Source organism: Mirounga angustirostris, unplaced genomic scaffold, assembly GCF_029215605.1.
Source record: "Mirounga angustirostris isolate CCGP_5_RB_7025 unplaced genomic scaffold, mMirAng1.0.hap1 SCAF_1, whole genome shotgun sequence".
NCBI lineage: Eukaryota > Metazoa > Chordata > Mammalia > Carnivora > Phocidae > Mirounga > Mirounga angustirostris.
In genome coordinates, this window is record NW_026991709.1 from 204,100,805 (window position 1) to 204,115,367 (window position 14,563).

Here is a 14,563-nt window from a genome sequence, read left to right on the forward strand (position 1 = left end):
GAAACTCGACTTGGGAAGCTCATCAACGACGTCCGCAAGAAAACGAAGAACGAGGAGCTCGCCAAGCGGGCCAAGAAGCTGCTGCGGAGCTGGCAGAAGCTCATCGAGCCCGTGCACCAGAATGAGGCGGCGCTGCGAGGGCTGGCGGGCAGCACCGGCTCTGCCAACGGGGGCGCTCACAACTGCCGGCCGGAGGGGGGAGCGGCCGGCGCGCCCAAGAGCATCCATGAGCTGAAGAACCGCAATGACATCCAGAGGCTGCCTGGACAGCGGCTGGACAGGCTGGGTAGCCGCAAGCGCCGGGGAGATCAGCGTGACCTCGGCCACCCTGGGCCACCTCCCAAGGTCTCCAAAGCCAGCCATGACTCCCTGGTACCCAACTCATCCCCCCTCCCCACCAACGGGATCGGCGGGAGCCCCGAGAGCTTCCCTGGCGCCCTGGACGGCAGCGGGCACGCGGGCCCCGAGGGCAGCCGCCTGGAGCACGGCGACAGCGACAAGCACAGCGGCAAGATTCCCGTGAATGCTGTGCGGCCGCACACCAGCTCCCCGGGCCTGGGCAAGCCCCCGGGCCCCTGCTTGCAGACAAAGGCTGCGGTGCTACAGCAGCTGGACCGGGTGGACGAGACTCCGGGGCCCCCCCACCCCAAGGGGCCGCCTCGCTGCTCTCTCAGTCCCCGGAACTCACGGCACGAGGGCTCCTTTGCCCGGCAGCGGAGCCCGTACACCCCCAAGGGCTCCCTGGCCAGCCCCTCTCCACGGCCCCAGGCGCTTGAGGCCACGCAGGTGCCATCGCCGCTTCCCCCGGCTCGGCCGTCCACACCACCCGTCAGGCGGCTCGAGCTGCTGCCCAGTGCCGAGAGCCCGGTGCGCTGGCTGGAGCAGCCGGAGGGCCACCAGCGGCTGGCAGGGCAGGGCTGCAAGGGGGGGCTGCCCCCGGCCGAGCCCCTCCTTCCCCGGGCGGGCTTTTCCCCGGACTCCTCCAAGGCGGACAGCGACGCCGCCTCGTCTGGTGGCTCGGACAGCAAAAAGAAGAAGAGGTACCGGCCTCGTGACTACACGGTGAACTTGGATGGGCAGGTGGCGGAGGCGGGTGTCAAGCCCGTCCGGTTAAAAGAGCGGAAGCTCACCTTTGACCCCATGACCAGACAGATCAAACCTCTGACCCAGAAAGAGCCAGTGCGGGCTGACAGCCCCGTGCACACAGAGCAGCCCAGGACAGAGCTGGACAAGCCCGAGGCCAAGGCCAGCGTGCAGAGCCCTTTTGAACAGACGAACTGGAAGGAGCTGTCGCGCAACGAGATCATCCAGTCCTACCTGAGCCGGCAGAGCAGCCTGCTCTCGTCATCAGGCGCCCAGACCCCAGGGGCTCACCACTTCATGTCTGAGTACCTGAAGCAGGAGGAGAGCACCCGGCGCGGGGCCCGGAAGCCGCACGTGCTGGTGCCTCACAGCGCGCCCTCGGACCTCCCGGGGCTGAACCGCGAGGTCACGCAGGACGACCTGGACAGAATCCAGGCCCACCAGTGGCCAGGGGTGAACGGGTGTCAGGACACACAGGGTAACTGGTATGACTGGACGCAGTGCATATCGCTCGACCCGCATGGGGACGACGGGCGGTTGAACATTCTGCCTTATGTCTGCTTGGACTGAGCAGCCTGTCGGCCTCTAAGTGCATTCCCACCTTGCAGTTGGCGTGGCAGCCGGGCAGCCTCCGGCGGTTGGGAATCCGGGGAGCCCGGGCCGGGCCGGGAGGGAGGGGGCGGGAGTCTCGAGGCCTCTCCGTGCTCTTCCCTCAAAATTCTCCTTCTTTTGTGAAATGCTGCTACCAGTTTACTAACAAAATTGCAAAGGAAGGACCGTGTGGAAGGAAGGCCGGCACAGTGAGTTCAGAACTCTATAGCAAACCAGCTATAAAAAGCGTTAGTTCCCCACCCCGGAAGAGGTGCGGACACTTCCCAGCACCCGTGAGCTGGGACCTCAGTGGCAGGCAGGCACAGACAACCTGGGGGAGAGGTTACCTTTAAACAGCAACAGAAGCACGCAGCTCATCTCTCTGCATTTTCCTTGTTTAAATTTGGCCCTGAGTGTCTGAGGCAGGGGCTGTGCCCACACCTCGGCCTCTGCGCGCACCCCGGCTGGCCAGCCAGTACGCCCTGCGCTCCGTGGGCATCCACACGTTCTCATCTGGTTTCGGTTAAAACCCAGTTTTGAAAAAAATGCTGCAAAAATCTAAGTTTTCTAGTTTATTTTATCCCCCTCTTCCATTGACCACCAGCCAAGTAATTTTCCTTTCTACCTTTTCAAAGTTTCCCCCTCCCCTTCCTGCACATATCTTGAAAATCTCACCTTTCTAGAGTCCCCTCCCAAAAAACACAAAAGTAACCGCGGGTGCTACTGGTGTGTAAGCTGTATTGTTGGGCAAGAGGAGACCTGTCTGTACGCTGGAAACACTCATAACCATTCCTTTAGATTCGTTTGCCTTATGGTTATTTGTCATAAACGCGATCTGCAAAAACAAGGAGCCTTAGTGAATGTACAGTACCTAGACTTCTGTGTTCTCAAGACGCAGAAGGGAGCAACTTTGCTATTTGGTCCAGTAAGTGGACACCTTGTGATATAAATGTGGAAATAAAAAAAAAAAAAACCATTTGCACAAACCAGTCTCAGAATCGTTACTAATTTGGTCCCTTACAGTCATAATCAGCCTTTCGTGTCTGAGGTTTGGGCTCCATTGCTGGACTGCAGGGAGGTGGGCAGGGCAAAGTGGCCAAGCCAGCCTATTAGTGTTCTGCATGAAAACTGACCTCCACCTGCCTTTCACTCATTCAGGGCCATGTTGCCTCTTCCGCCGCCGGGGTCACCTACTAGCTTTGGGTGACAGAGACTGAAGGTCCACATGAAGGAACGTTACCCCATCTGCCCCAGAGAAAGAAGCCCTCCAAAGGGGTTCCATGTCCCAAGTCTTGGTAACCTGGTTTTACCCCACAAAGTATCTAGCTTCTACAGGGCATGGCCCAGAGCCACGCCTGGCACTGCATCCCTTGGCTCTGGCCCCAGGCTGCTAGCTCCCCATGCAGGCCTGGGGCTGTCTCAGTATCTGATAGGTGCTGTTTTTAAAAAATAACTTTCTGCCTTGACTATAAAAGTGATAATACTTCCTTCTCCCTCACCCCTGAAACCGTCAGCTAAGACTATGGTTTTCAAAATTTTTCAGTCCAGAATAGGTCATGTTGGATGTACCTACTTCATTTCACAGATGAGGAAGCAGCTACCCCTTAAGAGGGACAGTCCTAGGATACCTGGGTGGCTCAGTTGGTTAAACGTCCCATAGGGCGAACCAGGGGGTCCAGAACCATTGAGTCAGCCCAGAACCACAATTTCAGAAGCAGCAGGGATTTCTGACATGGTGTTAGTGCAAGACACACCCACCCTAAGATAAGGGCAGTGGATGAAGTGGCTTTGAGGACAGGCTGAGGTTGGACTCTGGACCTGCCATCTATGAGCTGTATGGCTCTAAGATAATCACTTCACTCATACACATGTCTCTATCTGGGAGATGAAAGTGCTTATTCCAGAGCTGTGAGGATAAGTTAAACAGAGTTTAAGCCAAAAAAAAAAGGGGGGGGAGCATGTCAGTAGAACCCTTTGTGCTATGGAATAACTAATTACTTTCCTAAATCCACTGTGCCTGTAATGTGGGCCAGCCCTGCTGCTGTGTGGGTGTCCCCAGGAAGTGACTTACTCTGTGACAAAGGGTCGTAAGCACAGCTGGAATATACTAGGATACAGGTTGGCATCTTATGAGCATCTCCTTTTCTCAGACCCGGACTTTAGGACAGGTCCCTGCTCCCTGCCCCCACCTGAAGGACCACTTCTGCGTCTAAGTATCCAGTAAGCCCCAGCATAAAGATACTGCCTGCTTTTGAGAACACAAACTTAAGATTTCCCTCCCACATTTTTGAAATCAGTGGGTTGCCACTTTCTAATTTGCCAAGTAAAGACATTGTAAAAGGGCATCTTAACCCCCACCCCTTCCCCCCAAAAGTTGTCCGTACATGATTTTTGGAACAAATCAAAGTCCTTTAGTATAAAACCATCTCGCTGAAAACACCATCTTGTCTTCCTCCGCTGGGGTCTGGGGCTGCTCTATCCTGGCCTTGGGCATCAGCAGTCAGGGCCCGGCAACCTCTCCCGCCTGCAAGAGCCCTGGAGACAGGTGCGGGAGTAGGCTACCATGGCCACGGCTCCCGAATTGGCCAGGGGACCCGAGCCAAGTCGCCTCCCTTCTCTGGGCTTCGGTCTGTCCGTCTGTGAAATGGAGATGGTCATACACCTACCGCACAGTACACGTCGCAGTGGTTCCCAGAACAAGCCCCCAGAGACCGGGCGCTCCGGGCTAGCCCTTCTGTTGGAGTCCGGCCATGGAAGTCCCTCCCGTGTTTTTGCAGAAAAAACTTAGCCTATGGAAAGCTTTTCACAATTTGGTTTCTTTTCCGAAAAGGTCTGGTCTTTTATCCTTGGTGTCCGCCGTCGCCCGCCCATCGGGAGTATGGTTGGAGGACGCCGATGTAGCGTGGGAATCGAGGTCTGACTCCCGAGCTCGATGGCCCGCTCACAGACGCCGACGAGACAGGGCCTTTGCACTTCTGGCCACTCAGCTCGAGCCGCGGCTCCAGGGTCCTGCAGGCCAACCCTCCGCCGGGGAAACCCCGCTAGGCAAGTCTCCGCTTCTCCACCTTCCGCTTCCGCGATAGGCACCGCCCCGGCCGGAAATCCACCAGAGGGGCGGGGCCTGCGCCCGCTACGTGGTGGCGGGCGCGTCCGCCGGCGCGAGGCGGTGACGCGAGGCAGCAGCGACCAATGGGGAGCGGCGTTGGCCGGCGTGCCCGCCCCTACTCGGCCCCGCCCCCGCCCGGCGTCGGGCCGTCGGACGGGCGGGAAGAGGTGGCCGCTCGGGCAGGATGGCGGCGGCGGCGGCGGTGGGTGCGGGCGCGGGGGGCCCGGGAGCGGCGGGCGGCGGCGGCGGGGCGCGCGAGGGCGCGCGGGTGGCAGCGCTGTGCCTGCTGTGGTACGCGCTGAGCGCGGGTGGTAACGTGGTCAACAAGGTGATCCTGAGCGCCTTCCCGTTCCCCGTGACCGTGTCTCTGTGCCACATCCTGGCGCTGTGCGCGGGGCTCCCGCCGCTGCTGCGCGCCTGGCGCGTGCCCCCCGCGCCCCCAGTCTCGGGCCCTGGGCTCGGGCCGCATCCGTCTCCCGGCCCGCTGCTGCCGCCGCGCTTCTACCCGCGCTACGTGCTGCCACTCGCGTTCGGCAAGTACTTCGCGTCCGTGTCAGCGCACGTCAGCATCTGGAAGGTGCCAGTGTCCTACGCGCACACCGGTGGGTGTCGCGGCCGGCCTGGGGGGCGGCGGCCCGGACGCGCCACCCGGGGTTTCGGCGCTTGGATAGGAGTACGCTGGCCGGGTTGCGGCCCGACGGCCTGAGAAGTCAACTTCTGTCAGGAAGGCGCTGGGGGCCAACAAGGCTTTTAGCGGGCGGGGGGGGGGGGGCGGGGACTCGCACAAGGGTTTTGGGGAGGGAAGTGGCTGAAAAAGAGGGCTGGGAGCTGAGCAGGGCGAATCACAACTGTTGGGTTGGGGGGAAGCCCCGCAGAAGGGCTGAGGAGGATGGAAGGGCTGCCAAGCCCTCCCATCGCACTAGTGGAGTTGGGACAGGGTCCCAGGGTGGGTTCGGGGACTGGGGCGGCTCCCTGAGAGCCCCTTGCCTCTCTTTACAGTCAAGGCCACCATGCCCATCTGGGTGGTTCTCCTGTCCCGGATCATCATGAAGGAGAAGCAGAGCACCAAGGTAACCCAGGAGGGTTCTGGGCAGGTGGGGGCCCCAAGGGCTTCCTGGCTGGTGCCCAGCTGGTGACGTGGTCCAGGCTCCTGGCTTCCTCTCAAATCAGGAAGTCAGCTTAGAGGCTTCTGGTGGCCTTTTATTGCTAATGTTCTGTAATCGCTTTGGAGGCACTGGTGTGTGTCCCTGAGTTGCTTCTGGTCTGTGGTCTCAGGTACGCTCCTGTCCCTCTCAGGTCCAACTTGCCTTCATGTTTTGATTCCCTGAGTGTGGTTGCTGATAGGCAATGACTTGGTCCCATCATGACCAGGCACCACGTGCCCCTCCAGGGGGACTAGGGATAGAACATCTGACGCCTTGCTGGAACTCTGACAAAGTTTCACTTCTTTGCAAGTGACAGCGGTCAGGTTGGGGACTTTTGGGGTCAGAAGTGAGATTGCCAGTCAAAACAGTCTGATTTTGGCAAAATCCAGCAAAGTCTTCGAAATAAAAACCACCAGGAATTGTGTCTGGGAATGGAAGTAAAAGCAACGCTCAGAGCCTAGGACTGCATAAGGAAGATGCTTTGGGCACAATCCAGAGTCTGTTCAAGATGCCAAGCCAGGGTATTTCCTGGCTTGGGGCGAGAGAAGCTGTGGCTTCAGCCAGAGACAGCCTTGCTCCGTGTCCTTAAGTGGAAGTGGGACTGCTGTTGTCCCAGCTGGAATCCATTTCATGCTGGACAGAGCACTTCTTTTTTACGTGCTTAGTTTCTGGCATCCTGTATTTTATGTAACCCAGAGTGGCGTTGCCCTGGATCGGCTTATGGAAATTGGGCCACCTCTGGCTGATTTTTTGTTTCAGTCTGTCTTTTTCTCTGCAAGACCTGGGTGTGCTCTGTAGCCCACCCTCAGGGCGATGTCAGGTGCGACTTGTCTCCCTGGGTCGGAGTTGCCCCGGAGGTGTGCAGCTTCATCACTCGATATCACATCATGTTTATCAGGTTTCCCCGTTGTATAGGACATTGTACCCCGCTTGGGCAAGGAGCTGGCACCTTAGTGAGGAGGGACTGAGGAATGGCCTAGGCAAAGACTAATGATAAAGGCAGAATATGTATGGACCCACCCTATGAGACAGATAAGGCAGGTAGGTAATTGTCATTCTTGATCTCAGCCGAAGAAATGGGACATAAGGGGTAAGTCAAGTGCCTGAGGCCCACAGCCAGTGGTGGGGGAGCTAGAATTGAGCCCCCCCTCTCCAGTCCAGAGCCCTTGCTTTTTCCTCCAGGGTTGGATGAGAAGCCTCGCCAACCCCTCCTAAAATTTCTGCAGTGCTTTCAAGTGTCCTTTGTAGGAGGAGGGTGAGCTGGGAGTCAGAAAAGCTAGATGTCAAAAATGGATCCTATTTCTCTGGAAGTTTGGAGCCATTTAGCCGCCCGAGCTCAGGAACCATTGCATACGCTAGGCCCTGGAACGCTTGGACCTTCTAGAAAGCCTCTTGTCACGGCACTACTCTTCCTTCAGCCAGTGCACCGCCACAGGACAGAGCAGTGAACAAGGACCTGCGCTAAAAGAGCACAGGGACGCAGATGGGCCCTTTTAGTGGGTGGAGAACACCGCCCCAGAACACACAGCACAGGGACCTGATGGGGTCTTGCGGGGAGAGATGAAAGTTCTCCTGGTCTGTGAACTGAGACCTGAGAGGGGAAGGAGGTCTCTAGCCAGAAAAGGCATAGAGGGAGTGTCCCAGCCAAGGGTAACTGCCTGTTGGAAGAGACCGGCCCTGGCCAGCCTCTCGGACGATCGGGGTTTTAGACTTTGGTGTGTTGGTGGCAGCAGCTGGATGGAGCTGTTAGGGCCAGCTCCCGTTTGTGGCCCTGAGAAGTGACTGTGAAGGGAGTGGGGCTGCGCACAGTGACACAGCCCTGCCCCCAGGGACGCTGCCCCGTCTGCCCCACCCCCTGCGCCCCTCCAGCATCGCTGCCACAGCTAACACTGTTGACCAGGGGGTAGGTGGGGTCCCTTTGCTGAGGGAGGGGAGAACAGCCGAGGCTTTCCTCCACGCATCTGTGTCGGGCAGCCTGGCTCAACTCCGGCCCTCAGCCCCTCCTGCCCTCCTCCCGCAGGTGTACCTGTCACTCATCCCCATCATCAGCGGCGTCCTGCTGGCCACCGTCACCGAGCTGTCCTTCGACATGTGGGGGCTCATCAGTGCCCTCGCTGCCACACTGTGCTTCTCGCTTCAGAATATTTTCTCCAAAAAGGTATTTGGGCACCATCTGGGAAATGTCTGATTGGGGGGTGGCACGGATGAGAGAGTGGTCAATAGGGATTTCTGTGGTGTTGGAACGAGAAAAAAATCATGGTGCCCTTCTACTGGTTTTGTATTTGTTGTTTCATTTTTTTCAAGAGTTTGTTTCCTATTATAAAATTAGCATATGCTCAGTGTGAAAAAATAGAGAAAGGCCCCCCTCCCCCCAAAATCAGAAAACTTCCTGAGCATCTACTATGTTTTCAGGCACCAGGGTGGGTGCAGGAGATGAGTAATAGTAGAGACCGGCCCCCTGCCCAGGTGGTCCCGTGCTGAGTAAAGTCACAGTAGTGTCCCTTAAAGAGAACTGCTATTAATGTTAGGGGTCTTTTTCGCAGAGTTTCTAGAGTTGTAATATTATACATTTCAAAATTTTGCTTTGTTCATTTACTATTTATAACATTCTCCCATATCTTTAAAAAATACTCCTCTAAATCCTGTAACACACACTCTTTCTGACACCACAGTCAATGCAGTCAGTTTCCCTACTGCAGTGCAGACTGTTTCCAACTCTTCCTCATACGTAATGCAGTAACGGGGCGTAGGGGGGCGGGCACCTGGGTGGCTCAGTCGGTGAAGCGTCTGCCTTCGGCTCGGGTCATGATCCCCGAGTCCTGGGATCGAGCCCCGCATCTGGGCTCCCTGCTCCGCGGGAAGTCTGCTTCTCCCTCTCTCTCTGCCCCTCCCACTCCTCCTTTTCTCTCTCTCACCCTGTCTCTCAGATAAATAAAATCTTTCAAAAAAAAAAATAAGTAATGCAGTAATGAACATCTCTGTGCATAATGTTTTCCTGTCTGTCAAGTTATTTCCCTACATAGGCTTACCGTTCTTGGGTCGGAGTGTATGAGATACTTACGGCTCCTGATACACTTGGCCTGGTTGTATTCTCGAACAGCTGTATGCCAATGTAGACGTAAACCAGCGGGATTTCAGAGTGCCTGTTTCACTGCAGCTTCACCAGGACTGAGTGTTGCTGGGTTTTTTCATTTCTCAGTCCTTCATTATTTGTCTGGGGCATTTTTGTCTCATTGCAGGTGCACTTGTAGGTTTGGTGGTCAAGATCGGATGTCAGGGCTCATGTACAGTCACTGTGTTTGGGACCTGGATAACTGGAGCCCTTCTTGCCACTTAAGAGTTTCAACTGGCCGTTAAGAAGGTTTTTCTTTCTTTAGGTATTGAGAGATTCACGGATCCACCATCTCCGGCTCCTGAACATCTTGGGCTGCCACGCTGTCTTTTTTATGATCCCCACGTGGGTCCTGGTGGACCTTTCAGCTTTCCTAGTCAGCAGCGACCTGGTGAGTTGGCCAGCGCGGTGAACACACCCTTGTCTTGATTAGTTCCAGATTGGTTGCTTTGTCGGGGAGTTACACCTGTGTTGACTTTGGGACATCTGGGGCCCCTCGCAGCCAGCCCTTTAACACTCAGCTTTGTCATGACTCATTTCTCATGCAGTCAAGGAAGTCGGCTTCCTTTGCATTTCCTCCTCCAGCAGGCTAGGTCTCAGGTGTCGACAGCTGCTGAGAAATGCCAGCGTGGGCGACTCCTGTCCTGATAGTCTGGTTCAGGTCTCACTTCGACTTGTCCACACTGCGCTTGCGTTGCTGGATCCCTTTCTCGGTGTCCTCTCCGCCCATACTCCCGTTACTGTGGAGGGATCCTTGGCTCTCCGAGCACAGGAAAGAGAATCTTCCCACCACCTGCAGGGCCAGCCTCCAGACAACGCACTAGAAACTCACACGCAGTGTGACAGTGATAAGGAGAAGGTGCGTGTGGTTTTTCCAAGCCTGAGTTACAGAGAGGGGAGTAAATGTATATCAGGGCTCAGTGAGGCCTGATGGAGTTCTTGACCTCGGTCTTCGATCCTCAGCACCACCTGTAGGCATAGTGCACATTATCTCCAGGCTCCAGTTGGGGAGACTGGCTCTGTTCTTGCTTCCTTTCTGTATTGATCAACTGTAAGTTTTCTGCAAAGAACTTTCCAGCATCGATCAGGACTCATTTGTTACCTTGAAGTATATGAAAGTTCAGTGCTTCTCTTTTTTTTTCAATTACCAATTTTCAGAGAGAAGTTCTAGCTTACTGCAAATGTTAACTAGTGAGTTGTCGGGGGGGGGGGTTTGGTTTGTGGAGGGGGAAGGGTGAAGGAGGGTCCTTCTATTTTTTTTTTTTCCAATATCATTGTGGACTCCTGTGTCAGTTGCATATCTTACTCTTTTCATATTCAAATTATCCTGTCCAGGTCAATGGCGTCCTTCCCATTGGCTCCCTGTCTTTTCGACAGCACAGGTCAGCCTTCGGTAGCTTTTGGTCCAGCAGGATGTTCTTTCTTATCTTGCGCCTCTCCTGTTCCAGACCTGTAGTCATCCACTCTTTCAGAAACTCGGGTTGCTTGTAATAGAGAGTGCTGTCCGGAGACACAGCCTGAGCGCCGTGTGTGCTCACTGCTGTGGGGTCGGCCTTGCTTCTGAGTCTTTGCGGTGACAAGCTAGGAAAGTCCTATTGGGGCAGAGGGGAGAGTTCACACCAATTCATTCCAATGCCAGTTTAACATTACAGGACTTAGACAACTGCTGTGATTTTTAAATTTATATCTTCTCTAGTACACTTGGTTCCTTGCCACATTCGTTCTTTGTTTATCCCACCCCAACTATTCATGTACGGGATTCTACTGAACACACGCATAATCACTGCAGAGTGAGAATCCCCATGGGACAAGTGCGGGTAGGATACTGAGAGAAGTTTAAGGTTTCTTTGCTGCTCTATTTGTCCTTAGGACATGTTCCGCTAAAGATGTACAGTTGGAATACTGTGTTCTCTCTTTTTTTTTTAAATTTTGGAGGAAGGTAGAGAGCACGAGCAGGGGGAGGGGCAGAGGGAGACGGAGAATCCCAGGCCGACTCCACGCTGAGCCCGGCGGAGCCTGACTCGGGGCTCGGTCCCAGGACCCTGAGATCATGACCCGAGTTGAAATCCAGAGTTGGATGCTTCAATGACTGTGCCACCCAGGCGCCCCTGGAATGCTCTGTTCTAAGGGCAACGGAAATAATTGTTTTCACAGTGTGCCTGTATCACCAACTTGCCCAGTTGGGTTCTTTTCATTCCATTTATTTTCCATTTTTAGGCATTGCTTTTCTTTTCCACACCGAATTTATCAGACCTTTATATTTCAAAGCCAGATGATATGAGAAAGTTTGTCAAAGTCTGGCTTCAGTCCCTGTCACCTCCCCCCTTTCTTGTCCCTCCCCGATAGGTAGTCATTTTTATGCTCTTGGTTTCAGTGTTTTTTTTGGCAAGTGTAAGCAAATCTGTATATATTCCTACCTTTCTGCTCCTTACACAAAAAGTAACTTTTTAGATAGAAAAGAGCACCTTGCTGTTTTCCCTCAGACATTCTCTGGGGATCACTCCCTATTAACATATTTATATTTAGGTCTTTCCCATTCTTTTTACTGACTGCAGAATATTGCTGATAGTTTTGGTGTCAATTCTCTTATTCCATCCTATGTTACAGCTCCTTGGTGTCTATATGAATACATGCACACAAATACGTACCTACGGGGTGTGCTCTGGGCACTTTGTTTTTATTTGTATTTAGGACATTTTTTAGTTTTGTTCTAGTGATTACCTTCTTTGGAATCCCTTTAGTAACCTGTTCCCTTTCTTGAGGCCATAGATACTTTTTACCTTCATGGGGCCCTTCTGCGCTCTGATAGCAGCCGTAGGAGCACGCACTGTTTGATGGTGCTGCAGTCTGAAGGCAGGGTGCCCATCTCTGGGCTCCTCCTCTCTGCCCCGTGTCTCCCACACAGATGCCAGGTCATTTGGCTAAACTCTCCCGGTCCTGTGCTTTGTAGTGGTAGGGGGAAGGGTCAGATAGGAGAGCATCTCCTAGAGGATGATGCGCCGCATTACCAAGAATCAGAGGCTCCAGTGGGTAGTTCCTCCACACACGCAGCCCCTCTGCTGACGGCCTGGCTGAAGCTGGGCGGGGATCGCTAGACTCTGAGCAGGTGGCCTGGTTTTAAAGCTTGGACAGGATGAGTAAAGCAGCTATTTGAGAACCTGAAAGTAAAGGGCAGCGGACAGGCTGGGGTTGAAGACAAGATTTCGGAGTGGTGCTGAGTCAGCAGTCAGTTTGCCTCTCTTTTGCCTCCTGTGTGTTCCCCCTGGACTGGACGCAGCCCGAAATGCAGAAGTGGGCACTGGGTGAGACAGAGCCAGAAGCCCTCTCCTTCTGGATCAGGGAATGGGAAAGGGGATTCCTGACACTCAGAGTAGGGGAAATGCCCTGTTGGGGATTTCTGTAATTTTTGTTTCTTGGTTCTCTTGTGTCCCAGGCCCCTGGCAATGCTGTGGTGGTGGTGGCAGCAGGGTCCCACAGCACCTGAGATGCTGAGTGAGGGCCACCTCCCTCTGCGGTCAGAGAGTGGGATTAGTCCCCACTGAGTATTTTTCTCTTTTTATCCGCCCACTGCTTGGTCCCAAGTGGAGGTGCAGTTGTAGGAAGGACACAGCAGAGTGGGGTAATTAAGCCCCAGCTCTCTGATTAGAGGACTGAAAGGGAGAACTCTAAGAAATGGCAGGTACCGAGGTACTCATGGAGAGGGAGGAACTTGGGAAAGTGACCTCAGAAAACATCCTAAAGTCCTAGGCTCACCCGTGGGCTGCACATATGAGGATCTCATCCTAATAGCATACCAAGCCTTTGAAACTGAACTATGGGGTAGACTACTGCCACGAACCTAGACTGACCACTGGGTAGTGCACACTCAGGATGGAGCCACATACCACCAGAAAGTCTTTGAAAACAGAACTCACAGTGGAACCCCAACCCACAGAAGGCTGGTCAAGCTTGTAGTCTAAACCCAACTGAGTCTACTACAACAAAATATCAACATTCCATAAAGGATTTAAATTAAGAGCTACAGTCTTACAACATAATATTCTAAATGTCCAGGGTATAATCCAAAATTACTTGGCATATGAAGAACTGTGAATATTTCAAGTCTTGTAGGAGAAGATAGCAGATGCCAACACTTAAATGACACAGATTTTGGAATTATTGAACAAAGACTTGAAAGCAACGATTATAATATTGTCCCAAGAGGTAAGGGTGAGGGCGCATGGGTGGCTCAGTTGGTTAAGCGTCTGCCTTCGGCTCATGTCATGATCCCAGGGTCCTGGGATTGAGTCTGCTTCTCTCTCTACCCTTACCCCTACTTGTGATTGCTCTCACTCTCTCTCAAATAAATAAAAATCTTTAAAAAACTTTTTTTAAAAAAGAGGTAAGGGTGAATACTCTTGAAACAAATGGGAAGAATGAAAAATAGAAACAAATGGAAATTTTGTAAATTTAGAAACAGTAACAAAAAGTCACTGGATGGACTCAATAGGAGAATGGAGATGACAGAGGGAAGTCAATAACTTGAAGATAGATCAAGAGAAATTACCCAGTTTGACCCACAGAGAGAAAAAAGATTAAAACACAAACGAGCAAAAAATCTGGAAGCAGTCAGAGAAAAATGATGCATTAGTTATAGGAGAAGAGCAGTTTGAATGACTGTGGATTTCTCATTAGAAACCATGAACACCAGGGGCACCTGGATGGCACAATAGGCTGGGCAGCCTATGCTTGGTTTCGGCTCAGGTCGTGATCTCAGGGTCCTAGGACTGAGTCCTGTGTTGGGCTCTGCACTCAGTGAGGAGTCTGCTTCAGGATTCTCTCTCTCTGCCCCTCCCCCTGCTTGCTTGCTCTCTCTCTGAAATAAATAAATCTTTAATTAAAAAAAAAGAGAGGCGCCTCGGTGGCTCAGTCATTAAGCGTCTGCCTTCGGCTCAGGTCATGATCCCGGGGTCCTGGGATCGAGCCCCGTGTCAGGCTCCCTGCTCCGCGGGAGGCCTGCTTCTCCCTTTCCCACTCCCCCTGCTTGTGTTCCCTCTCTCACTGCGTCTCTGTCAAATAAATAAATAAAATCTTTAAAAAAAAAGAAAGAAAGAAACCATGAACACCAGAAAGAGGTGAAATAACATTTTTAGAGTACTGAAACTATTAACACATAATTTTATATCCAGCAATATAGAATCTCCAGAACCAACAGAATTATAAAACATCAGCAAGAATAAAGAACGGAATATCATCAACCAACTGGATATCTATTTCACTGACATTTATAGAACATCCTACCAACAATAGCATAATAGTCATTTTTTTCAGTATTCATGGAACATTCACCAAGATAGACCATGTTCTGTGTCATAAAACGAACTTTAACAAAAGATCGGAAAACATACTAAGTATATACTCAGACCACAATAACAGAAAGGTAACAGGAAAATCTCCAAACATTTGGAAATGAAGCAACATATTTCTAAATAATCCACGGGCCAAAGAGGAAGCTTCAAGAGAAACAAAATATTTTCAACTGAGGCA

General features: G+C 53.0%; 2 protein-coding genes and 1 long non-coding RNA gene across 6 annotated transcripts in view; 2 read left to right on the forward strand and 1 right to left on the reverse strand.

The window, feature by feature from the left end:
- Nucleotides 1–3,522, forward strand: part of MED26 (mediator complex subunit 26) — a 54,934-nt gene extending 51,412 nt beyond the window's left edge. For both annotated transcript variants that reach the window (XM_064598325.1, XM_045862769.3), the window contains one exon: nt 1–3,522. In XM_064598325.1, the coding sequence (XP_064454395.1) occupies nt 1–1,653 (1,653 nt within the window). In that variant the 3' untranslated portion in view covers nt 1,654–3,522.
- The window catches only part of LOC135365647 (uncharacterized), a 26,594-nt gene continuing 14,429 nt past the window's right edge, over nt 2,399–14,563 (reverse strand). For 2 of the 3 annotated variants that reach the window (XR_010413844.1, XR_010413842.1), the window contains 3 exons: nt 8,987–10,629; nt 7,952–8,109; nt 7,192–7,386 (listed from right to left, as the gene is read on the reverse strand). This is a non-coding gene — a long non-coding RNA (uncharacterized LOC135365647). The other variant, XR_010413843.1, reaches the window with a different exon arrangement.
- The window catches only part of SLC35E1 (solute carrier family 35 member E1), a 19,900-nt gene continuing 10,301 nt past the window's right edge, over nt 4,965–14,563 (forward strand). The window contains exons 1-4 of the mRNA XM_064598331.1: nt 4,965–5,382; nt 5,780–5,850; nt 7,946–8,083; nt 9,303–9,428. Of these exons, the coding sequence (XP_064454401.1) occupies nt 4,965–5,382; nt 5,780–5,850; nt 7,946–8,083; nt 9,303–9,428 (753 nt within the window). The remainder of the gene's footprint in view (nt 5,383–5,779; nt 5,851–7,945; nt 8,084–9,302; nt 9,429–14,563) is intronic.